At 44.3% G+C, this 22,666-nt stretch overlaps 1 protein-coding gene across 1 annotated transcript; it reads right to left on the bottom strand.

Moving 5' to 3' along the window:
* Positions 1-16,255: 16,255 nt before the first annotated feature.
* On the bottom strand, positions 16,256-22,618 carry 1810062G17Rik (RIKEN cDNA 1810062G17 gene). The gene is made up of 3 exons (NM_028183.1): positions 22,316-22,618; positions 18,988-19,071; positions 16,256-16,779 (listed from the first exon to the last, which is right to left on the bottom strand). The coding sequence occupies exons 1-3, from the start codon at positions 22,418-22,420 to the stop codon at positions 16,579-16,581; spliced, it is 390 nt and encodes a 129-aa protein (NP_082459.1). The 5' UTR covers positions 22,421-22,618; the 3' UTR covers positions 16,256-16,578.
* Positions 22,619-22,666: the final 48 nt, after the last annotated feature.

The following is a 22,666-nucleotide window of genomic DNA, read 5'->3' as shown; positions in this document are numbered from 1 at the left end:
TAGACTTCCACTTGGAATGGAAAGGTTTTTTGTTTGTTTGTTTGTTTTTTGTTTTGTTTTTTTAAGTCCAGAAGTTGCCTGAGCCTACAGCCTGGCAATGCACCAGAGGAGCAGATGCTTGAACATGCTGAGTCAGCGCCTGGAATCGCTAGGGCCACGCACGCACAGCTGGAGAGAAAATAACCAGTCAGTAAAAATAATCTAGGTGAATTCTTTGCTTCTTAGGCAGGGTCTCACATAGCCCAAGATGCTTTAAGTTCCTACGTAGTCAAAGAGACCCTGAACTTCTGGATTTGGGATTTCAGGTAGGCACTGCCCTGCCCCAAGAATATACTTACCTCTGTTCCTTAAAGAGGACTTGAAAAGAGGGAAGAGACAGCAAGACTTAAAATATAAATATTTTCAGAAGACAAAAAAGGTTAATATATTTTGCTGTTAGTCATTTCAAGCAGAAGTGTGAAAATCACTTTTTAAAAATGCACGGGAAACAGGCAGTAGATATATACAGGCCAGGCTTCTCTCAAAATGTGTTGGAGCATCTGTAAAAAAGTGTATGTGATTTGATTCACTTCAAACAAAGCTTAAGGCAGGAGCAACACAAAGTAAAATGCAAATAAAGGAGTAGGCAAAGAAGGTTGAAGTAGCAAACGAGTCCTTTTCTCCAGGAAGGAATGGTTGTTTTCAAATCAAGCGTTTCTCACATGAAGGCTGCCAAGAATTTTGTATTTGTGAACACATGAACTTGGTCTTCTGTGTATGTGTGCACAGTGTGCATTACTATGTGTGTGGGTGCTGATGCAGGTGTCTGTGCTGATTGCGTGAGTGCCCCTGTGCATGTGGAGGCCAGAGTTTGATGTCCAGTGTCTGCCTCATTCCTTCCCATCTTAGATATTCAGGTATGGTCCTGTACTTGAACACAGAGTCCCCTGATTCAGCCAGTCTAGCTAGCTGGAGAACTCCTTTCTCTGCCTTCTAAGCACTGGAATTACAGATGGGCCATCACATCTACCTGACATTTGTGTAGGCTTTGGGAGTCTGACCTGGTGCCCTTAAGCTTGTGTGGCAACAGTCTCACCCACGTATCTCCCAGGCTCTCGTCCCCTCTCTATGGACACGTTTTCAGTGTATCCCTAACTGACCTGGAACTTGTTATGGAGCTCAAGCTGGCCTTAAACTCAGAAATCCTCCTGGCTCTGCCTCTCACGTGCTGAGATTAAAGGTGTGGGTCACCATTCCAGGCTCTCTCTACTTTTAAAGTTAAAAGAAACAGTTTTTTTTCTTATGAATAAGCAACTTTGCCTTTCTAGACTAGTTTGGTTAGACAGGCATTAGAGAAATTATTTATTATTAATTTCCTCACTCCTGATTTTAAAACAACCATAAACTACTTGACGCTGCTAGATTCCTGCTGTTACCTACATGTTACGGCGTGTGTGTGTGTGTGTGTGTGTGTGTGTGTGTGTGTGTGTATGTGTGTTAGGAAGCTCCACTTGTCTTCAGGGAATCATGCATCAGGGATGCGGTAGGTTATAAAAGGAATCTGAGTCATGACTCTATGAAGCCGCTTGGGGGCGGCATCTCGCCGCTGTCTCTTGCAGACGTGGCAAAGCTGTGGGCCCCAAAGTCGCAAAAGCTCTTCAGAAAAGTCTGAGAAGCCAGTTCAGCTTCGGGCTTTCGGGCTTTCTCTGCCTGAGCCTCTTCCGTCCTGGTGAACGCTTCAGTCCTGAATCCTGGGTCTGAAACAGCTTTGTCCACAGCAGGCTGTCTCCAAACCTGGGCAGAGGACTATTCTAGCAATTCCGTGCACAAGGGTAGGCATCAATGTTCACCCAGGACAGGCGGCTGGAAGTGACTACCCACTAACTCAAGCAGAAAGTCTTAGTATGGAAAGTCTCTTATTTAGTAGCAATAAATAATGCCTTTCCTACTGGGATCCAGGACCCAGCTAAAAAAATTTGTCTCTCTGCCAGGCCAAAACCCACCTGAAAGGCTAAGCCTGAGAAAGTCACTAAACTCTGTCTTAGCGGCTCTTCTTGGCACTGGCCTTCTTCACTGGCAACCAAAGCTGCCAAGTAACGCAGTGTTCCCAACATTAGGCCCGGGACCAAAAGTCTTTCCTTAAAGGATACCCCTGCCCCTTGAGAAAAACGGAACATCTAATTCTATCTGGGCGCGCGGGGAGCAGTCTCTAAATGTGAGCATTCATGAAGTAGAACGTTATAATTTGTTTGTTTTTGCAGATCCCTTGAGGGCAGTGAATGAAAACACGGGCATGGTCCCTTCTAGGTATGGTTGAGAGAAGGTTTTTATTGTAGATAGGAGGGAGAGAAGAGCCAGAGGCATCTGGACGAGTACGGATGGACGGAACATGGCCAGCAGAGAGGAGAGATGGGAGGGAGAGAAGAGAGGAAGAAGAAGAAGAAGAAGAAGAAGAAGAAGAAGAAGAAGAAGAAGAAGAAGAAGAAGAAGAAGAAGAAGAAGAAGAAGAAGAAAGAGAGAGAGAGAGAGAGACAAGAGAGGGGACCAGGAGAAGAAGAAGAACCAAGAGGCCAAGAGTCCAAAGGGTAACCAAGAAAGCCAGAGGTCAAAATGGGTGGGTTATATAGAAACAAGAACAATGATGCTCAGAGGCTGGAGAGGTTTGGGGCGGGAGGTAGGGGGTGGTACTGAGAGATGCTGAGAGAGCCTGGCCACTAGCATCCGCTTTTGCGAGCTAAATAGGCATTTCAGTTAGCCTTTTGTCCTGAGTTTCTCTGAGACCTAACAGGCAGGAGCCATCAGAGAACTGCGCAGGCCTGAAAGACGACTCAGGTCCCTTGCACACACTGAAGTGAGACTTCTGTGAGTTGATTCTCTTACACACTTCAGACAGAGTCCGCCAGGTGGCGCTGCTTCCTGCTTCCTATCAATTGAGGCGCTTCTCCAGCCAAGAGAGGTCACAGCCCTGGGATAACAGCACAAAGCTGACGTGATTCATATCAGGCAGTTAGCAAATGTCCAGCCATGATTGCTGCTGTTGTCATTACTAAATAAAAGATAGCTAAGGAATCATTAGCTATTGGTCCTGTGCCACCTCCAGGGAGGAGGTACAGGCATTACAAGTAGCTCAGCTCAGGATATTAAATTAGCCATTAGCTCAGGATTTTAAAAGCGAAACCATTACTTTTCGGCACCCTTGACCTGCCTATTTTCCGGCCAACCTGACTTTGCCAATATATTGTGAAGCAAGATGGAGGTCACCACCACAGGGCTAAGCTTCTGACATGGAAATATTGATCACTTTGGTTTGGGTCCAGGGTAAGCTGAAAGAAAGTCTCCAGACATTGCTGGTTGTCTAATAGAAAATGCAGCTTCCCAGATAGTCAGCTTTGGCAGGACTGGCATTGAGGCTGGGTACTTTCTCCTTGTCTGGGGCCACAAGCAGTTTCCCCTCACACAACTCTGATGAAAGTTAAAAACGCCTGGGTATTTTTTTGTCTACTTAATAAATGATCTGTGACTAACGGTGGGCTATAATATATTGAGGCCCCCTCACTTCTGTTTTGTAGCTGGATGTAGTACAATTTTGATGGAAACTGCTAGGGGAGATTTTATGCATTGGTATTTTATTATGGCTGTATAATATCTAATAATGGTTTGGCTTATAGTCTTTTTAAAAAGAAATTGTATTCTGTACCTCACAGAAGTAATTCCAGCACGTCTGCTGGTGGCTGGAGGAAACCCTAACAAGCACATGGTTTGGTGAGTCACTGTTCCTGGCCCCTCAGCAGTAACACAGGCTGAATTGGGTGCTACCCCAGGAAACTTTGTTTTATTAATTTATTCTCTCATATATAACATCCCAACCACAATGTCCCCTCACTCCTCTCCTCTCAGCCCCCTGCCCTGCCACCTCTTTCCTTCTCATCCACTCCTCCTCCATTACCTTTCAGAATGGCGCAGTCCTCCCAGGGATATCAACCAAACATGGCATATTAAGTTATAATATGACTAGGCAACTCTCTTTATAATAAGACTGGACAGGGCAATGCAGTAGGAGGACGGGGTTCTAAAGGCAGCAAAAGCATCATAAACAACCCCTGCTCCCTCTGTTAGGAGTCCCACAAAAACACCAAGCTAAAATAACTAATACACACACACACACACACACACACACACACACACACACACACACACACAGAAAGGCTAAATAACAAGGAGGGCTCAGGAGGGGATGCACGGATCTCCCTGGGAAGGGAAAATAGAATAGATGTTGTGGTGGACTGAGGGCAGGTGGGCACAGGAACAGGAAAGAGCCTGATTGGGTCTAACCCAGGCCTCTAGGAAACATTTAATGACAGTCCTGTGGTTTGTTTGTTCTGTTACAACTTGAAGCAAACTCAGGGCATCTGTGGCCAGTGACTCACCTACGAGAACATTATCTTTGGCCATTTAACCTCTGTCTCATTTTCCTCCTCTTGACGAATGACAATGATAAGAATAACTTCTCTGTCCCACATAAGAAGCTTAAATAAAGTCAAAACCCTAAAATACAAAAACACACACAGTGCAAGCTTCACTCCTGGATAACAGAGCCCCGAGATATCATTCTCTTGACTGTATGCCCCATGACATAGATCTGGCTGAGTTCTTTTCTCTCAGAGGCTCTGTTTACAAAGGACTCTGATCTCAGGTAGCACTTCTTCCAGCATTGTGAGTGATGATGTCTCAGTGCTGCCTAGCAACAATGGCCATAGCAACAGTGAGTGCACACTGAACATTAAGAACACGCTCAACAACCCTGCGAAGGAGGCTCTATCATTAACTTCCTGGATGGAGATGAAAACAAATGAATTATTTGTAAAGTGCCACAGTTGAAACAAGGACATCTAATTAATAAAGCCCCACTCTCGACAAACATGTACTGAACAGACATTTGTTTCCTGTGTGTTTGAGACTCTGAGAATTGAGAATAAAATTCACTTCAAATCCTCAGAAGACTTGTGATCCAGCAGGTGACACAGACATACACAGAAGAATGTTCATGGGACGATATGAGAACAAGAGGCCAGTGTTTGGTACAATGGAAACACTAACAGGGCAATGACAGTTTTCTGGGTACTTTTCTTAGGGAGATAAAGAGACCTTTGAATGAATGAAAAATGTCCAAGGCTGTTCCAGAATATAGACCATAGATTGCAAGAGTTCTCCATTGCTAAGGTAATTGTGAGACCTATTGAGATAAGATTCAAGCTGTCATTAGTCACTCATCCCATTATTTTATTGCCAGGATTATCTTTGGGGAAAGAAAAATAATACGCTACTATTAGACTTGAAGCAAAGTGGTTGCGTGTATCGCTCTTATCAGCGAACCCAGCGAAAGTGATAAGCATTACCCTGTCCTGCAAAGACAATGTGCTGGTTTGATGTTTCTTCTCTGTGGTGACTTGCTGCCTTCAGCACTGGGCTTTAAGATGATGGTCTTGAGTTTCCCTCTGAGCTGTAAGTAATTAGAGATGTCTGGTGCTGCGCCCTTCCTCCGTGGATCCACTTTCTCTGTTGAATACTTGTTTTCTGTGTTGTTAGGGAAAATGTGAAGTGGTGGGGCTCCTCCTGGGGCAGGCTGCCCACCAGGCATATGTTTGTGTTCTTCTCCTGATGGGGCTGGAAGAGAACTGTGGTTTGGAGAAATGCCTTTGGTCTGGAAACGCCCATCTGTAATGCTCTATGGCTTTCAATCGGGGAATTACTTAAGGGATAGGAAATCAGTTTCCATTTTGATGTTTCAATAGAGTGCAGTCCCTAGAAGCCACTACTTTATTGTTGTATCCTGTGCTTCCCCACTCAAAAGTACAGTTTAATGGAAGTGTCACGTACCGATCTCTTTGGGACCAGCGTTAATATGTATAGGCAGAGTTTTAAGCATTTTGAAAGGTTGTTGCAGAATCCAATAATAGTGAATTCCAAGCCCGCTAGAACAGGCTTCCTCATGAAACTGTGTTTTGTGTTCTGAGAGGAGAGAGTCTGTAGAGGTGTGGATAATGTATTGGGAAAAGGATGAGGGATAAGCCTGAGGGCATGAGGACTGTGAGGGAAGAAAAGTACATAAGTGACACTTCCCAGAGGTCTGCTGTGCATCACACCAGCCAACACACATCATATTTGCACTGAAAGCAACTGCAGGCTGGGTATCTGAAGCTCTCAGTGTGGTGGGAGAATGGAAGAGATGGAAAAACAAGGAGAAGGATGGGGAAGAGGATTTCACGGATTGCAAAAACAAGTAGGTGAAAGGGAATCGAAGCAATCTCTCCTGCTGTGAAGAATCATTGCTCCTGGGAGTTTGAATGGGAATGGCTTGCATAGGCTCATATGTTTGAATGCTAAGTTCCCCTCTTAGTGGAACTGTTTGGTAAGAATTGGCAGGTGTGGCCTTGTTGGAGGAGGTGTGTCCCTGGGAGTGGGCTTTGAGATTTCAAAAGCTCACACCAGGTTAGTCTCTCTGTGTCCCCTGTCCCCCTGCTACCACTCTCTGCCTGATGCCTACAGATCAGGATATAAAGCTCTCAACCACTGCTCCAGCAGCATGTCTGTCTGCTCCCCACCATAATGACCATGGACTAACCCCCAAACTATAAGCAAGCCTCCAATTAAATGATTTCTTTTATGAGAGTTGCTGTAATCAGAGTGTCTCTTCACAGCAATAGAATAATAACTAAGACACTGAGCGATATCCATGCGTGTGAACCTCTCTGATCGATGCCGTTGCTTCTCAGAGGTTGGCTGAGCTGCCTTTTCCTGGAATTTCCAGAATGTTACTGCTATCTCTTCCTACCCTACTGACCCCCCAGTTATCAGGAGTCTCAGACTCCTTCCTAGTTGAACTTCTGCTATTCTTCCCTTACCCGTCATTTCCCCTTCCCTACCTCCCTGCACAGCACCAGGGGAGGCCAGGCAGGCTGGGAAGCAGGCCTCCACACAGGATCAGCCAGTGGCAGTAAGTCACCCTCCACAATCAGGAGATGGTGAGAAAGGCAGGGTCACCTCCCCTCAGCACAGATTTATCCATGAGGCAAAAATGGGGGCTCTTCAGGTCATATGCCTGCCAGTGTTTCAGTGAGTGAAGACTTGAGTGCAAATTTCTGGACACTTGAACTCATGGAGAACGAGTCAGCCTGCATGCCCAGGAAAACACTCAACAGAGAGCTAGTCAGAGCAACCTAGGAGAAACTATCAGCACAGTGAGGAATCTGGCCTATGCCAACATACCCGGCACCTTTTAATTTCACAGAGTGGGATGGCCCCAAACCTGTGGGGCTTCTAAAGATCTCTGCTATTACTAAGGTAATGGCTTGTTATTTCATTGTAGACCAAAGGCTCACACTCTGTAAGACTGTAAGAGGCTTCTGCTAACTCTTATACATTGTGTCTTACCTCAAAGTCCAAGTCCCTGAATGCAACATTACTTGCAATATTGAAGGATCTTTAGAAATGCAAATAAGTAACAAGGTACCACACAAGAGTTACCCTGGTTTAAATGGAAGAACAGAGGACAGTCAAACAAAAGCGCTTCTGTGAGCGCTCTTCCTGGATACACAAAGTCTTCTGTCAAAGTCATTAAAATTCATTATAAGCATCTGCCTTGTGCCTGATACCACCCCAAGTGTCTTCAAGCTTATTATTCTTATGAAACCCTCAACAGAGTCTGGGAGGTGGATGATGCTGTTTTAACCTTTTAATGATTCAAAAAAATAAATAAATAAACCCACACGCTCTCTGACAATCATCTTAACAGGTGGTTACTTCATCACAGCAAAACGTCACCACCCTCCTGCCGTCACAGGTGGATGGAAGTGTCATCAATTAGTACTAGTAAGAACAATGACAGCTGCTTAGAAGATGCTTGAAGAAATTAAATCTAAAGGCAGGCTTTCTGGGCCAGAAGAAAGCACTGGGAAAGAGTGCAGGGTTGAGGGGAGGGGAGCGGATTCCTGTCTTGAGCCCGCTGTCCTTTCACATACATTTCTGCACTGTTTATGGTAAGACACTAGAGCCAGCATGGGCATCTATCCACAAGGACTGTGTGGGCCAGCTTTACTTAGGGCAGAGAGTACCTGTGTGCTGGAATTCTACCCAAAGCTAGGACAAATGAACGGAATTTGTCATTTTATAGCCAAGGACACACAGAGATCAATGGTGGGTAAGTGGGACATGTTTAAGTTTGCAACATGACTTAAGAGCTTATGATATTGAGCACATTTTCATTTGTATGCTTCTTTCTGTGAGTTTTCTTTTTAAATTTACTTAACAGGAAGTATATTTTCCTCATTCTTTTATATTCTCAGACAATTCCAACCCAGTAACTATTGGGCAGCACTATTTAAAAAATTGCATATCTTTACACGGAAGTTAGTAACCTCCGTATTCTTTTGGATCATCTGCAACTGTTGTGTGTAAGTAGGACCCATGATGGAGACAAACGTCCTCGGGTTACACTCCCTGAGCTGGAATCCCAGTTCTTCCGTTTACTAATCTTTGACCAGAACCATTTAACCAGCGTGTACTTCAGTTTGTTCGTTCATAAAGAGGGGACAATAATAGCATTTATTTCACAGACTGTAATAAGGAATTAGATGACAAAAATGTTCTACATGCAATAAACAATAAATGTGAGAAGCTGGTTTGGGTATATATTGTACTTCCAATATATATTTGGCTTTAAGTAATGACAGGGTTTATTTTTGTAGCCCTGGGTGACCTGGAACTCACTCTATAGACCAGACTGGCCTTGAACTCACAGGATCTGCCTGCCTCTGCCTCCTAAGTACTGACACTAAAGGCATGCCACCACCAGCTGGCTGCAGTTTTTCCTACAAGTATTAGTCACATATACTGTTTGTATTAGTCAGAGTTCTCCAGAGGAACAGAACCAACAGAATGAGTATGTATTAAAAGAGACTTGTAGATTGATCGGTTTACATGACACAGCCTGGCTTGTCCAACAGTGTCTGTCTTAGTCCTGCAAGCCTGGATGACTTCACAGTCCCATTCAGGTGCTGAAGGCCTAGAGGGCTCCTGGGGGGACAACTGGTCTCCACATCATGTTGGGAGACAGAAGAATCTGGGTTATGATGTTAGCGAAGGACAGCAGTGGTGGCAGCAGCAGCAGTGGAGGCGGCAACAGCATAGGTAGGTGAACTCAGAAAGGAGAGGCCAGGTCAGGTCCTATTTGGGGTGTGGCTTCCTGTTTCAAATAACCTAGGAAAGTACCTCAGGGCCGTGCCCAGAGGGTCCTCATGTATGACTCTACATCTTGTCAAGGAAACAAACTTAACAGTTGTAAAAAAGAAATAAACTGAAACCATTTTGAATAGGGGGTCAGATAAAATTTAATCTCCCAAGACTTCCCTGGGTAGCTGACATCCCATTTGGCAGAAAGAGACATGTACGTGGGTAATTGACATCCCGGTTGGCAAGTTGAGACATGAATGCTAGGCAAGTCACCCCACCACAGCTGACTAATTCAGCCAATGGGAACAGGATATGTGTACCACAAAGACATGTTCCCAACGACATCCCCTATCCCTAAATCCTGATTGGTAGAAAAAGGTAGTTGCAACTTGGCACAGATATTTGTGGCTTTCAAGCTTAAAAGCTCTGGAACATTCTGCCTGGGGTGGGGTGGGGTTGCAGTTCTGATGGATCAGTAGTGACTGGATCACAATACATTTTTGTCATCTGCATTGACCTGGTGTTTGTGTTGTGTTGGATCTAAGCTGACCCCACAACTCAGTCACACTGCTTGTGGTAACTAAAGTCTTTGGATTAGATGTCTATTCTGTGTTTTTCTTCTTGGTTTCTAGGGATCCCCCCTCCATCTTTTGGAATTCCCTTTGACTCAGTGCCAGGTGTTGCATTTTAAAGTCACACAAGTGCCACGGCCATAGCCATCTCCAAAGGACATGGGTCTTCTCTCCATTAGGCACCTGAGACTTTGACAGACTGACCTAGCTCCAGGGTGCAGTGAAGGTTGGCTGCCTGCCTGCCTGCCTTCCTTTTATTTTTTCTGTTATTTCCTCTTTTTTTTTTCTTTCTATAGTTTTTATTTCACATTTCTTTTCCTTTTTTCCTTTTCCTTTTTTTCTTTTCTTTTCTTTTCTTTTCCTTTCTTTCTTTCTTTTTTTCTTTTTTTCTTTCTTTTTTTTTTTTTTTTTTTCTTTTGAGACAGGGTTTCTCTGTGTAGCCCTGGCTGTCCTGGAACTCACTCTGTAAAACAGGCTGGCCTCCAACTCTGAAATTCGCCTACCTCTGTCTCCCAAGTGTTGGGATTAAAGGCATGTGTCACCACTGCCCGGCTAGTTTTTATTTCATAAACTATATGTAACAGGGCTTCAGACCTTAGTGGGCCCCAGACCTTAGCGTAACTGACTCCATGATAGAAATGCCATTCAGACTGTAAAACTCAGTAGCAGACAGCACCATCTGCCAAAACTGAAACAAAGGCCTAATCTGTCAGCCGCTCTAGTTCTGGGAAAGTCTCAAGATGTACCAACCTTGCTTTTTGGCTTCTGTAGTTCTGCTTCTGGCTAACTGTTCTCCCTAACTGAAGTATGTCAATCTAGAACATGGTTTTTATGTTTTTTAGAAAGCTCACTTTAAGAAAGATTCAGTGCTATACTAGAATTTGGACACCCTTTGTAGTTACTGGTCAGCTAATAAAGACTTTCTATTGGCTTAAACCCATGTCTGAGCAGTCTTCCGGGGTGGAGACCTCACAATACCTAGTGTTAGAGTCATAGCAAAATTAAGTGTAACTGTAGAGATCTCTGTCTTCGTCCACACAGAGTCTTCCCCATCTATGACATCGTCTATCTTGGTAGTACTTTTGTGAACTGCTGAGCCTGCACTTGCATCACGATCATCCGATGACCAAAGCTTACCACCCACCCAGACCTCGCTCTTTACAGTGCATACGCTGCATGTTCCGGCATTGCACATGCACACACATCACATTAACACATCAAGCAGAGCGTTGCTCCTTCCCTAACACTCTTCTTGCCCACCTAGACCACCCTCTTTCCCAAACCTTGGAAGTGTCAGTGTTTTCAGTCTCTATAGCTTTGCCAGAAGTCATGGAGGGAGTCCCTTCTCCATAAGGTCCTTGGAGGCTCTCTTCTGTCTCAGACTCAGCTGGTTATAGATGAGTTCCATCCAGGGTCTACCAGGGCCTGGGTGTTCACCATGGCAATTCTCCTGAATGAGTCTTTTTTTAGACAAAACAAAAGGCCCAGGTGTTCATGAAATGAAATTTTTTGGTTTCTTTGGAGACTCAGTTCTGTCATATGTTTTTCTGGAAACTGTCTTATGAGAGGATATTTTTGCTGAAGCAGACTCATGGGAAGATGCTTTGCTGAGAACAGACACATAACGTTTTTCTGGAAGCTGCCTGGAAAAAGGGCATGCAATGCTTTGCTAGAACAGATGCTTGGGAGAACATTCGATGTGTGGAAAGAGTATAAATATAACCCAACAGACACTGTGTGGTATCGGTTCCCCTTGTCATTCTTTGCTGATCATCATTTGTCATGACTTTGGAGAGAGAGAAATGCACCAAAGAACTTCTGGTGGTGTTTGGCAGCTTCTTGACGATTCTGTAGACTTGGGCGGATTGGCAGAGCCTCGTGGTTTCTTCTGTAGCACACCACCCTTGCTAATTCATGAATGATGTTTGTGAGTGGATTTACCTACCACTGAGGGTTCCTGTGAGCTGAACTGCTGCTATCCTGACAGTGCAGATTGGATTCACTCCCCCAAACTATTTCTAAACAGGTCCACATCTTCCTTTGCCCCATTAACCTTTACTTTGCACTACCTCTGGTGGGTGGTGGGCTAGATGGGAGGTTAAAACATTTAAGTACACTTATTACAGTAGGTTTTGATAAGTAGCATGCTCATTATCAGAGAAGCTTTCTGCTTGATTTTTCACGAAGCTCCAGAATTTGGTAAATAGTTTGGTAGAAAACCAGCCCGGTCTAAGCTCTACACCTTCTTGTTAGGACCCCAAAGGCCAAGATTCTGCAGTCTCCTCGCCCTTAGTGGCTCTCCTCTGGTCGTTGCCTGGCCTCTTGACCTCTGCCCCAGTGCTCAGAGTGAGCCGCTGTCCAAAGGAAAAGCCAGTTTCAAAACAGGCTTCTCCAGGGTGCCTCCTTCCCTGGGGTCATCTTGCTCAACCCCCAGTGTCTCAGCAACCCTTCCAAGCTTCTGAGTGATCCTGATCTGTGGCCTTAGCCAGCCTTCCCAGCAGCCCCTGCACGTCTCTAACCCTAACCTTTATCTCAGCTGAAGGGGTTTCTGACATACATTCATAGCAGACGATTTCTCTTTTATTCTGTATTTCTTTCTATTGATAACAGTATGAGCATGGTGACCATGGCTGCAGCCACACTTAGGAGGCGAAGGCAGAGAGATCAGGAGTTCAAGGGCAGCCTGAACTTCATGAGATCTTGTCTCAAGAAACAGCAAATCAAACCAACCAACCCAAGAGATTAATAATAATCCACTATAAACTTTGGATGAAGAATCTATATGTCTCATTGTGTGTTTAATTTTACAGATGACTTGCCTTAAATTAGCATGTTGGTATATTAACATACTCGGTTACTGGCCACTAAAATATTATTCTGTGACTTTTTATGAAGTTAAAATTTTATCATATTTGTTTTTATTTCTCTCTGTCTCTCTGTCTCTGTCTCTCTGTCTGTTTGTCTGTCTCTCCTCTCTCTGTGTGTATGTTCACGTGCCATGTCAATCAAGAATGAAGGTCAGATGACAGCATGTGGGAGTTAGTTCTTTCCTTCTTTCCATGTGGGTCCTAGGGATAAAACTCAAGGTGGCCAGTAAGCACCTTTACCTGCTAAGCCATCTTGTCAGCCATATATCTGTGGATTCTAAAATGGCTATTAGGTGATCAGAATCCCCAGATTGGATAGTGTATATGAGACCGAGGCTGGGGATGATAGCACACACCTGAAATTCGGCACTAGAGAGAGGCAAAAGGATCACCATTAGTTTGAGAATTTGAGTATAGCCTGGTCTACACAGTGAATTCCAGGCTAGCCAGAGCTACATAGTGGAACCCTGTCTCAAAACGAAAGAATAAAGTAAAATAAAAGAGCTGATCAAGAGATTGTGGAAACATATTTATAACTAAACACTTTAATTCTAAATTTCTATTTTACTTTGGGTGATAAAACCTCAGGAAATTTGGGGTTTTCTTGGGGTTGTATATTAGCAGCAAGAAGCTTATGAATTGCCAAAGCATCAAGGTTGGGGTGGGGGAATCATCCACTCAAGATGTACTCCCAAGTGGGTGCTTCCTGGCTGCTCATAACCCATGTTCCCTTTAGAGTCCTGCCTTCCTCTGAACACTTCATTCATGAAGGGCGAAGGGCTTGCCCTGCTCCTGCTCCAGTCTAAAGAGAAGAAACTGCATGTGGCCTAGCAGACATGTAAACCCTGTGCACACATGGCCCTGGGTCTCTCTCCAGCTGTAAAATGCTCCCAGTTGTCTACACACGCTAGCTAATGATTTTTCCCCCTTTGGGCTTCGCTGTCTCTGGGAAGAGAAGTGTAGCCTGTCCTTCTGCATTTATAGAAATGATGTGACAACAGTACCACCATGTTTGACCCAGTATTTTATGTTGCATTTTAGTTTTACTAAAGATGTAAGGTTTTGCATATCAAACTAGGAATAGCCCTGCATGTTCTCTAGAGGAATAATCAAGCAGATGAAATGGGAGATGTGTGATGCTTTGGAGAAACTTGGTTAATGTTCAATAAATACCACTGAACTGGATGCAGGTCCTCATGTGCTCAGCGAGCTCCTACTCTGTGTTAGGGTTTACAGTAGACTGAACTGAGTTGGTTAGAGGCCTCACCTCAGCCTACCCCTGATTTAACAAGAAATACGGGTGAGAAAAGGGATGACTTTCAGATTAAAAATGGCAGCATGAATACATGTTCATCACTATCCCTCCCAAGATTATAAAAAGTGACTGCGAAGCGATTTTATATAGCTAACAAGGCATGCAGTCATAAAAATAGGCGTGAAGCATATGTGGCTGTGGAATTCTGGAAATGAGCTGGGTTAGCTTTAAAACCAATGTTAGGAGGCAGAGAGAGTGGAAAACTCAGTTGGAATCAGGAAGGCTGGTGGTCTGAAACAAGGAAATTCAGAAATATGTTAGAGACATCAGAATAAAGGTTGAATAAGAGGATTTACTGCACATCTGTGAATGAAGCGAGTTGGCACCCAAACTTTTACTGGGGTAGTTGGCTGGGAGCAAACCCAGAAGAATCTAACACAGTTAAACTGCCCAGCTCACTCTAGGGGTGTGTTCCAACCTCTTTTCTACCGTTTGTTTGTTTATTTGTTTGTTTCTTTGGAGACAGGGTCTTGCTACGAGGCTTAGGCTGTTCTCAAACTTCACCTGTCTCTTAAGAGCTGACACTGCAGGCAGGTATCACTAAGGAGAGATTTTTTTTTTTAAATGTGAATCATCAGACATTCAAGCTGAACATATATCTTGATGGATATAAACAAACAAAATAGATACACAGAAGCAGCAGCTGAACTCAGAGAGGAAGGAATCTTACAAACACAAATCCCTATAGTTATTACTGTCTTCATGTGGGTAAGAAGAGACGTGCCTGGGGTAATGGGAGGAAGCTGCGGTATAAAACTGTTCAGAGACTCTAATATAGCTTTCTGACAGTAAATGTAGTAGAATATTTCAGAAGTTTGGAGGGTGAAATTTAGGAAGTTGTCCAGAAAGACGATAAAAATTTAAGAAATAGAAAGAGAATTCATTAGAATTCATGAAGCCCAACACTAATAAGAGGCATTCCAGGAATAGAATTCACATATATGGGGAATGGGGTGAGATATTTTCAGGGAGATATTTGAAAAGTCGTTCCTGAGTACTATGTGAAAAGATGCTACAGAGCCCCAGAGATTAAAAAGAGCAAGAGCCAGAATGGCTTCTGGAAAATGACATCAAGCCTAGAGTCCTTCCCAAGCCTGGGTCCCTAGTCAGCAACAAGGTAGGTTCAGATATGCAAGTTATTAAAAGTTTACCACCCCTTTCCAGTCTTTATCAGGAAAAATACTGGACTACGGGATCCATAAAGTCAGCAAACGAGCCAGGAAAAAGACGAACTAGGGTCCAAGAGCATTTGGGTAGGCAATCACTCATTCCAGGCTGCATGACCCAAGGGGGCTGCTGGATTTAGAACTCTCTGGTGGGGAGGGACTGGCCGGGACAGACCACTCCACTGAACAGCTGGAATGATGTTTCCACGGGAAGGTTCCCGCACTGTTGTGAGTTTGCATGTCTGAAAGGAATTCCTCTAGGAATTTAAAGATAAGAAAGCTGCAGACACAGATGAAGGCATTGAGGACAACGGGGAAGCAGTGGGCAAGTAGAATCAGCTTGCTCCCTGGACTCCTTTCTGACGTATGTTTGTTTACCACGGTTATGTAAGCACTGGCTAGGGTTCCAACCAGGATTTGTAACGATTGGAACGCATGGGGAGATCACTAGATCGTTAACTGGTGTGTAGGCTCATTAGCTATTATTCTTTTTAAAATTCTGTATAGTTATAGTAGCTAACATAGAAATTAATTCCAGAAGGGAAAAAATGGGGGGTGGGTGGGGGGAGAGCGTCAAAAAAATATACTTCCAGAGGACGGAAGTTGGCAGGCTCTAGTAAGGCAAAAGGCTTTTTAACTATAGAGGCAGCAAACATTTTTGACTTTTAAATTGCAGGGCTGGCAAGATGGCTCAGTGGGTAAGGCGCTTGCAGGGAAAGCCCGGCAGCCTGAGTTCCATCCCTAAACCCATGTAGAAGTGGGATGAACTGACTCCCCGAAGTTCCTCTGAAACCTCTACGTGACAGCCAGAGCCTGTAGTCCCCCATCATATACACAAACACGTGCTAATAAACAGTTAAATATAACTATTTTAGTTTAGTATTTTTCAACATACTAGATGTTGAAAAGAAATAACATCTTGCAGCTTATGTTCTTTAGCTTGAGTTATAGACTGGTTTGACATTCAGAACTTAGAATCTTTATGACGTCAGATATATTCATTTTTTTAATCATGTGCATCTGTGCCCACATTGCCTTCATTCATATGTTGAAACATAATGTAGAGTACAAAAACTGTTTAAAAGCATGTATAATAATAGCTATATCAAACTTAGACATGCCAAACAATGCTGTATGTTGCTTTTTATTAGATTCATAATTGTGAATATGTTATATACAAATGAGCATAGCAATGGATTCTGTAGTTTTACTTTCTGGACATAAAATACAATGATAAGGCGTGCCCTGGACAGACCCAGGGGACCACAGAGAGGCCTTTACCTTGATTAGGAATGCCTCAAGGCAGGCTCGTGACCTGTGAGCCAGCTGGCTTGCAGCCTCCTTGAACTAGGACACCGCATTGGCTTTCACCGGCTCCACAGGGCTCCTCTCTTGCTAACATGGCCATCCTTGTCTGTTACAGCTGCAGCACAGGCGTCCCTAGAGAAGCCTCAGACTAAAACTGGGAAGGCTTTGTTAGCATGTTTTCCCTCTTCATTTCCCTTCTGAGCTGAAGTCCTCCTCGGGTGGCCTCTTGGGATTCCTGGACGATGAGTCATTTGTGGCCAGCAAACGCGCCCCACAACACACCGAGTGCTGGGCCTTTTATACCCTGGAGGGCCCTTTCTTCTGCAGCCTACGTTTTTTCTTTGCTGGGAGAAAAGTGAGGAGAAAAGATTGTATCCCAGCTGAGGCGCCAGGGGCTTCCCCTTCTCAAGGGCAGATTCTGAAAGTCCTTGGAAACACGGGCTTTGCTTTACTTGGGTGTTCTGAAACCTACATTTTAAAAGCACATTTTTATATTGGAATTGCATGCAATTTTACATCATCTATACACATATATTGAAATAGGAACCTTATGTTTATTTACTAGTAAATGCTGAAAACATTCTTTTTTTTGTGACTATATTTAAATCCACAAACCTCGCATCACTTTAGAAACTGTTCTCTCTTGTGCTTTTAGTCAACTAATAAATTCCTCCCCTAAAATAAGCAGCCCTTCTGACTTATTACTAAACTTCATCTAGATGGAAACAATAGATTAGTCCTTCCTAAGTCTCATTCCTCTTGTTCAACAGTTTTTTTCTTCCTTCCTTTGTTTCTCTGTTTTGTTTTTTTTTTCTTTTTTCCTACTGAGTAAGAATGAACTACATAGTATTCACCTACTCACCTACCTTCTTCCAGTGCAGAAGATCAAAACCAGGGCCTTGACAGATTATAAAAATGCGACTCAGATTTCTTGATTGGTTTCCTAGGGACTTTGTAGGATTCACATGGGTTTTCTAGAAAGGTGGGAGCTCAGATGAAGAGACTGTCTGTTTCCTTTCCAGAGTCTTTAAAGCCATGTAAGCCGTGAAAGAAATTTGGAACTGTTCTTTGCATGTCATTCTATCAGACACTGATCAGACAACCGGCTCAAGCTATCCCCAGATAACCCACTCAAGCTGTTCCCCAGATAGCTCACTGAGGCTGTTCCTATGTAGCCCATTCAAACTACCCCCAGATAATCCTCTGTTCCCTGTATAACCCATTCAAGCTGTTCCCCAGGTAACCTATTGGAACTGTTCTTCATCACAATACTTTAAACCGTATCTGAAAGTGAAGAAGTGGGGAAAATAAAGATAGGTCACAGACATTATTTAAAATCCATGAATATCATGACCTTGGAAGGTGGCCCTGGAATTTCAGTCATGTTGACCTCCAACACAGACTGTTTGAACATTAATTATGCCTTTGTAATAGCTTACCCTCAAGGCCACAGGATCTTACTATGACTGTAGGTCAGGAATCCGGAACAGGCTTGCTGGATTGTATGACACTTAGGGCTTTCCCTGTGGTGCAATCAAAGTGCTGAGATAAGCTGAGGGGCTCCTTGAGGTGGTGGTGGTGGTGGTGGTGGTGGTGGTGGTGGTGGTGGTGGTGGTGGTGAGTCCTTCATGGTGTCTCCTTGAGGCACCAGGAGCAGCAGGGCAAGGTTAAGCCTCTAACTGCCCACCCTAAATGCTGACTCTAAAGGCTTCTCTTTCAGTGGATGGTGCAACACACACATCTTGCTCATACATGTACGGTATGTCTCTCTAGTGGAAACACCAGAATGGCTGCCCCTGCAGCCTCACTCCTTGTTATAGGCTGCCAGCACACAAGCAGGGTGGGGCTGAGGTCTCAGTGCCTGCCCCATATCTCCTTTCCACTGTATCTTTTGTAATAGGTTTTATAATAGCTTTTATAATGAATTGATAAGTAGACGTAAATCTCTTACTGAGTCTTGTGACTCACCATTCAATTTTATATGAAACCTGAGGAAGAGGCTGTAGGAAACCTGATATATAGCCATTGTTCAAAATTGTTGGATGAGGGGGGCTAGGAAATTGGCTCAGCACTCGCTGCTTCTGCGGAGGATCTGGCTTGATTCCCAGCACCCATAAGGTGACCCAACCATCTGTAACTCTAGTTCCTGGGGGATCTGACATCCTCTTCTAACCTCCTTTGGCACCCGACATGCACATGGTATATATACATGATACATGGAATCAACATGCTTATGTCCATAAAGTAAATCTCCTTTTTTTTTTCCTTTTAAATCTATTTTTTTCTTTTTCAACCCAGGACTCACAATGGGTGTCTGAAATGAAGATAGTCTTATGGGACTAAACCCATAGTCTATCAGGTAGATCTTTTCCCCAGGTAGAGTCAAAATTCAATTGGAGTTTATACAATTAGTATCTGAGGAGTTGGAGAATTGCTTATTGTGAATGGAACACCCTTCCCCCCACCCCAAATTAACTAGTATATGAAATCGTTCCCCCTTTTGTAAAACTTTGAAAAACAAGACCAATGAAATACATACGTCACATACATACACAGAGACTGATAAGAAATTGCTCATGTGGCTGGAGAAGCAAAGGGTTGTACCATCTGCCATGCGTATGCAGGAGGTCGGGAGGCTGGTGGGAGAGCACAGAGGAGAATCATGAGTAAATCCTAATTCCAGTCTGAAAGCCTGAACCTGAAGCACAATGGGAGGAAGACTACCATCCAGCAGTATGGCAGAAACGAACCAGTTCCTCCTGGCCTTTTGTTCTATTTAAGCCCTTAGCAAAGGGGGTTAGGCCTACCAGGGAGGTGTCTGTTTTACAGAGTTTACCAATCCAATGCTAGGCTATTTCAGAAATGCCTTCATAGACATAACATAGAGGCGACATCTAGCCAGACATCTGGGTACCCTGTAGCCCAGCTAAGCTGACACATAGACCTTCCTACTGCCATGCGGAGCTTTCCCTGACTGATTCCCTCACTACCCAGTAGCTTGCTTAACCTGCCAGGCTGCGTGCTAGCTAGACAGATTCGGTGTACCTTTCCTCCCACCCCCTGTGCTCTCAGTGTCAAAGGCAAGGCATAAAATACATTCATGGATGAATGAACAGAGTGAAAGATGCAAATGTTAGCAGGACTGGAGGCTGGAATGAGGTGGAGTGTGTGGGGCGATGGTGTGTTGGTAGCCGGTAGCTAGGCTCACAGCTCCGGAGCTGTGAATGGATTTAGAGAGATGTATTTTCATTTTTGAGTGGGATGGGTAGGGATTGAATCATCAGCATGAGAAATGAGGGCTGGGTTCGGTGGCCACAGTTTTTGGAAGGAGAAAGAGGCACGAGGAATTGAAGTCAATCATTCTGTTATTTCAAGAATTGAAGAAGGCAGCTCCTGTAATTCCAGCCAATACCCCAAACAAGGGAAAAATCAAATCACCATCCAAGGTTGCATACTAATATGATCATAAGACACAGTTTTAATCACGAATGGCCTTCTACAGATTCAGACACTGTCTGAGAATACATCCATTCGTCTAGGAAAGTTCTCTCAAAGTTTATTTTGATATCACTTAATAATTCTGAATACTAGGAATTTGTGGTAAGTTGTAACCTTTGTTGAAAGGCAATAAACCCATTTTACACTGCATTCATGCTCTGATGTATTCATATGCTTTAAATATGAAATGTCTCCCATAGGCTTCTATGTTTAATAGTTCTCAGCTGGTGGTGCCATTTTGGGGAGATTATAGAAATTTGAAGATTACATCTGGTCTCCTTCCCCATTCTGCCCTGTCCATCATGAGGCGAAGAAGTTCTTTCACCACATACTCCTGCCGACATGATAGTCTGTCCAGGAGTGTGGGCCAAGCAACCATGGAGCAGAGTCCCTAAAGCTGTGAGCCATTAGGTCATTTTGTTCACAGCCACACTAGTGTGAACTCCTCAAAGGCCTGTACTGTGGGAGGGGCTCAAGGTCCAGCAGCAAATGAGACACAGGATATCTGTCCTTTCCTAAGTGTATTTTGAAGATCCTCTCATTGCTTATTTATTTGTTTGTTTGTTTATTGCAGCACTGTGGACCAAATCCAGGGTCGTGTGCACAGTAGGAAAGCACTGGACCCCAGAGCTACATCCCCTTCCTAACTTTACTTTGGATTTTAAGTCAGAATCCCACTAAGTTCCCCAGGCTGGCTTTGAACTCCCTCTGTAGACCAGACTGACTTTGACTTTTTCATTTCCCTGACTTAGATTCCTAAGCAGCTACATCAATAGGCCTACACCCTTAGGCCTGGCTAGCCCTTTAAAGACCAAAGCATTCTTTCTGAAAGAGTCCTATGACATATTGTAATTATTTATCCAAGATCCACAGTCTAGTCTCCTGTTGGGAAGTTGATTAGCTTTTTTATTTTTTGTTAAATACAAATGTTTTGAATAAAAATAATGGAAGGGCATCTAATGTTATGAATCTCCAGAGTCTCTGCTTTTAAGTTCTTGGACAACACATCCACAGGCTGTTAGCATAGTGGCTCCAGACACCGTTCTGAAGATGTCATCTGGTGAATCACTCCCAGACTGATATGCTGAAAACCCAGCTTCCAAGATCATAGGATTGCTTTTAAGAAGCGTTAAATTATGGACATTCCACTTTGTGATTGGGAGTAATGCCCTGATAAAGGAGGCTTCAGAGGCCAGTGAGCATCTTGTGCCATGTGATGCTTCAGTGAGATGAGGTTCTCTGAGGAAGCCGACCCTCACCAGACCCTGAATGTGCAGAGCCTTGATCTTGAATTTTCCAGCTTCCAAACAGCTGAGAAATAAAATTCTATTGCTTGTAAGAAACCAAGTTACAGCATCTCGTGCTTTCTTTCACAGTGTGCCCTCTCCTCAGTGCTACGCTATATTTAGAATATTAAGGTAGGCCATTTTATGAATGTCTCCTAGGTGCTCAGAACACTCAATAGCATTCAGTCAGGCTTCCTTCCCTCTAGTAGGAAAGGCTTCTGAAAAGCCTTCTTGGGAAATAGTGTTCCTCTGCCCTCTCATGCATGAGCTCTGCCTTTCAACACGGAAAGTCAGCTTGCTCCTCCAGACTGGGGTCCAGGTGAATAAGCTAATTGTAATAGGATGTAAAGGCAACATTTGCTGGGGAAGATCAAAGGTCTGGGTCTAATAATTTATGTTACTCCTTGGCTGCAGGGCGGATCACTAGTCACTGCCAGCCGTAAGGCAGTTTTCCACAGCACTGTTAAACAGGCTTCTGCGGTCTTAACTCCAGAGAAGGAGGACACGGAGTTGAGTAGATGTAAGAAAAAAAAATACTTAGGTCAAAGACTGAAGGAGATGCTAGTAGAAAGAAAGTAGATAAGTGTGAGCGACTGAGAGATAGGTGGGCCTTAAAGGAATGCGGGGGCGAGGAGGCAGGGAAATGGTTGCATCGAAGTCATAACCGTACTTGAAGGGTCAAGTGAGAGGATCCCTTAGTGTAGGCAAACAAAACAAAACAAAACAAAAACCAAAGTAGTCTAGAAATTACAATTCCCTGGGAGAGGTGCTGGAATGTCTAAGGCTGTGGGAGCGGCTAGGTCCCCAGAGAAGGGGGCGCATGAACAGGAAAAGCAATAGGACAAGGGTACACAAGGGAAAATGGCAGGCTTCCCCTCCTCAGCGGCAGTTTTGTCTGCTTTTCCAGAAAACCATCAGTCTACCTATCAGGGCCAGACTCAGCATGTGGCAAGGCTCCCCCAACCCCCACCCTCGGTTAGCTTCTTCTTGCTCAAAAACCTGATTTTGATCCTTCTAGAACATCCGCGATCCTTTTGCAGCGTCTTTAGGCCTGGGGGCGGGCGGGGGGGGGGCGGGGAAGCTCCATCTTAGTCACCTTGCACCTGGGGTCTTTGAAGTTACAGGCTGAGTTTGGAAGTGAAACCATTTCCGCTCTGAGGCTTTGACACTGCCAGGTACAGCTCTTAAAAGAGCTGCCCATCAGCTACACGGACATCCAGAGGCAAACACTAGCACGAAACACTTGGAAAGCAGTCTGGAAAAGGTCCTCACTGTCCCATGCTTAGAGTGCGGTGCAAGACGCTGTGAGGTGCCGCTGTGACAGTCCCTAACTCTCTAGACACACCCAGACCCCTGGGCCTGCAGCGCCTCCAGCGTAGCGAAGAGTGAGCGAAAAGCCCCACGCAGGCGCAGGAGCATAGAGGCTAGGACGTGGCAGGGCGTGTCC

Source organism: Mus musculus, chromosome 3 (genome assembly GCF_000001635.26).
Source record: "Mus musculus strain C57BL/6J chromosome 3, GRCm38.p6 C57BL/6J".
Classification (NCBI taxonomy): domain Eukaryota; kingdom Metazoa; phylum Chordata; class Mammalia; order Rodentia; family Muridae; genus Mus; species Mus musculus.
Note: the sequence above shows the minus strand (reverse complement) of the source record. Positions and strands in the feature narration are given on the sequence as shown.

What these genes read in the sequence shown, in the direction of transcription:
- 1810062G17Rik (NM_028183.1), bottom strand. Translation starts at nt 22,420, where the DNA reads ATGGGCAGCTCTTTTAAGAGCTGTACCTGGCAGTGTCAAAGCCTCAGA. An exon ending in TCAAAGACCCCAGGTGCAAG is followed by an intron (nt 19,072 to 22,315) that starts GTGACTAAGATG and finishes CTCTCCCACCAG; the next exon opens with CCTCCCGACCTCCTGCATAC. An exon ending in AATTTCTTATCAGTCTCTGT is followed by an intron (nt 16,780 to 18,987) that starts GTATGTATGTGA and finishes CTTTTCTCCCAG; the next exon opens with CAAAGAAAAAACGTAGGCTG.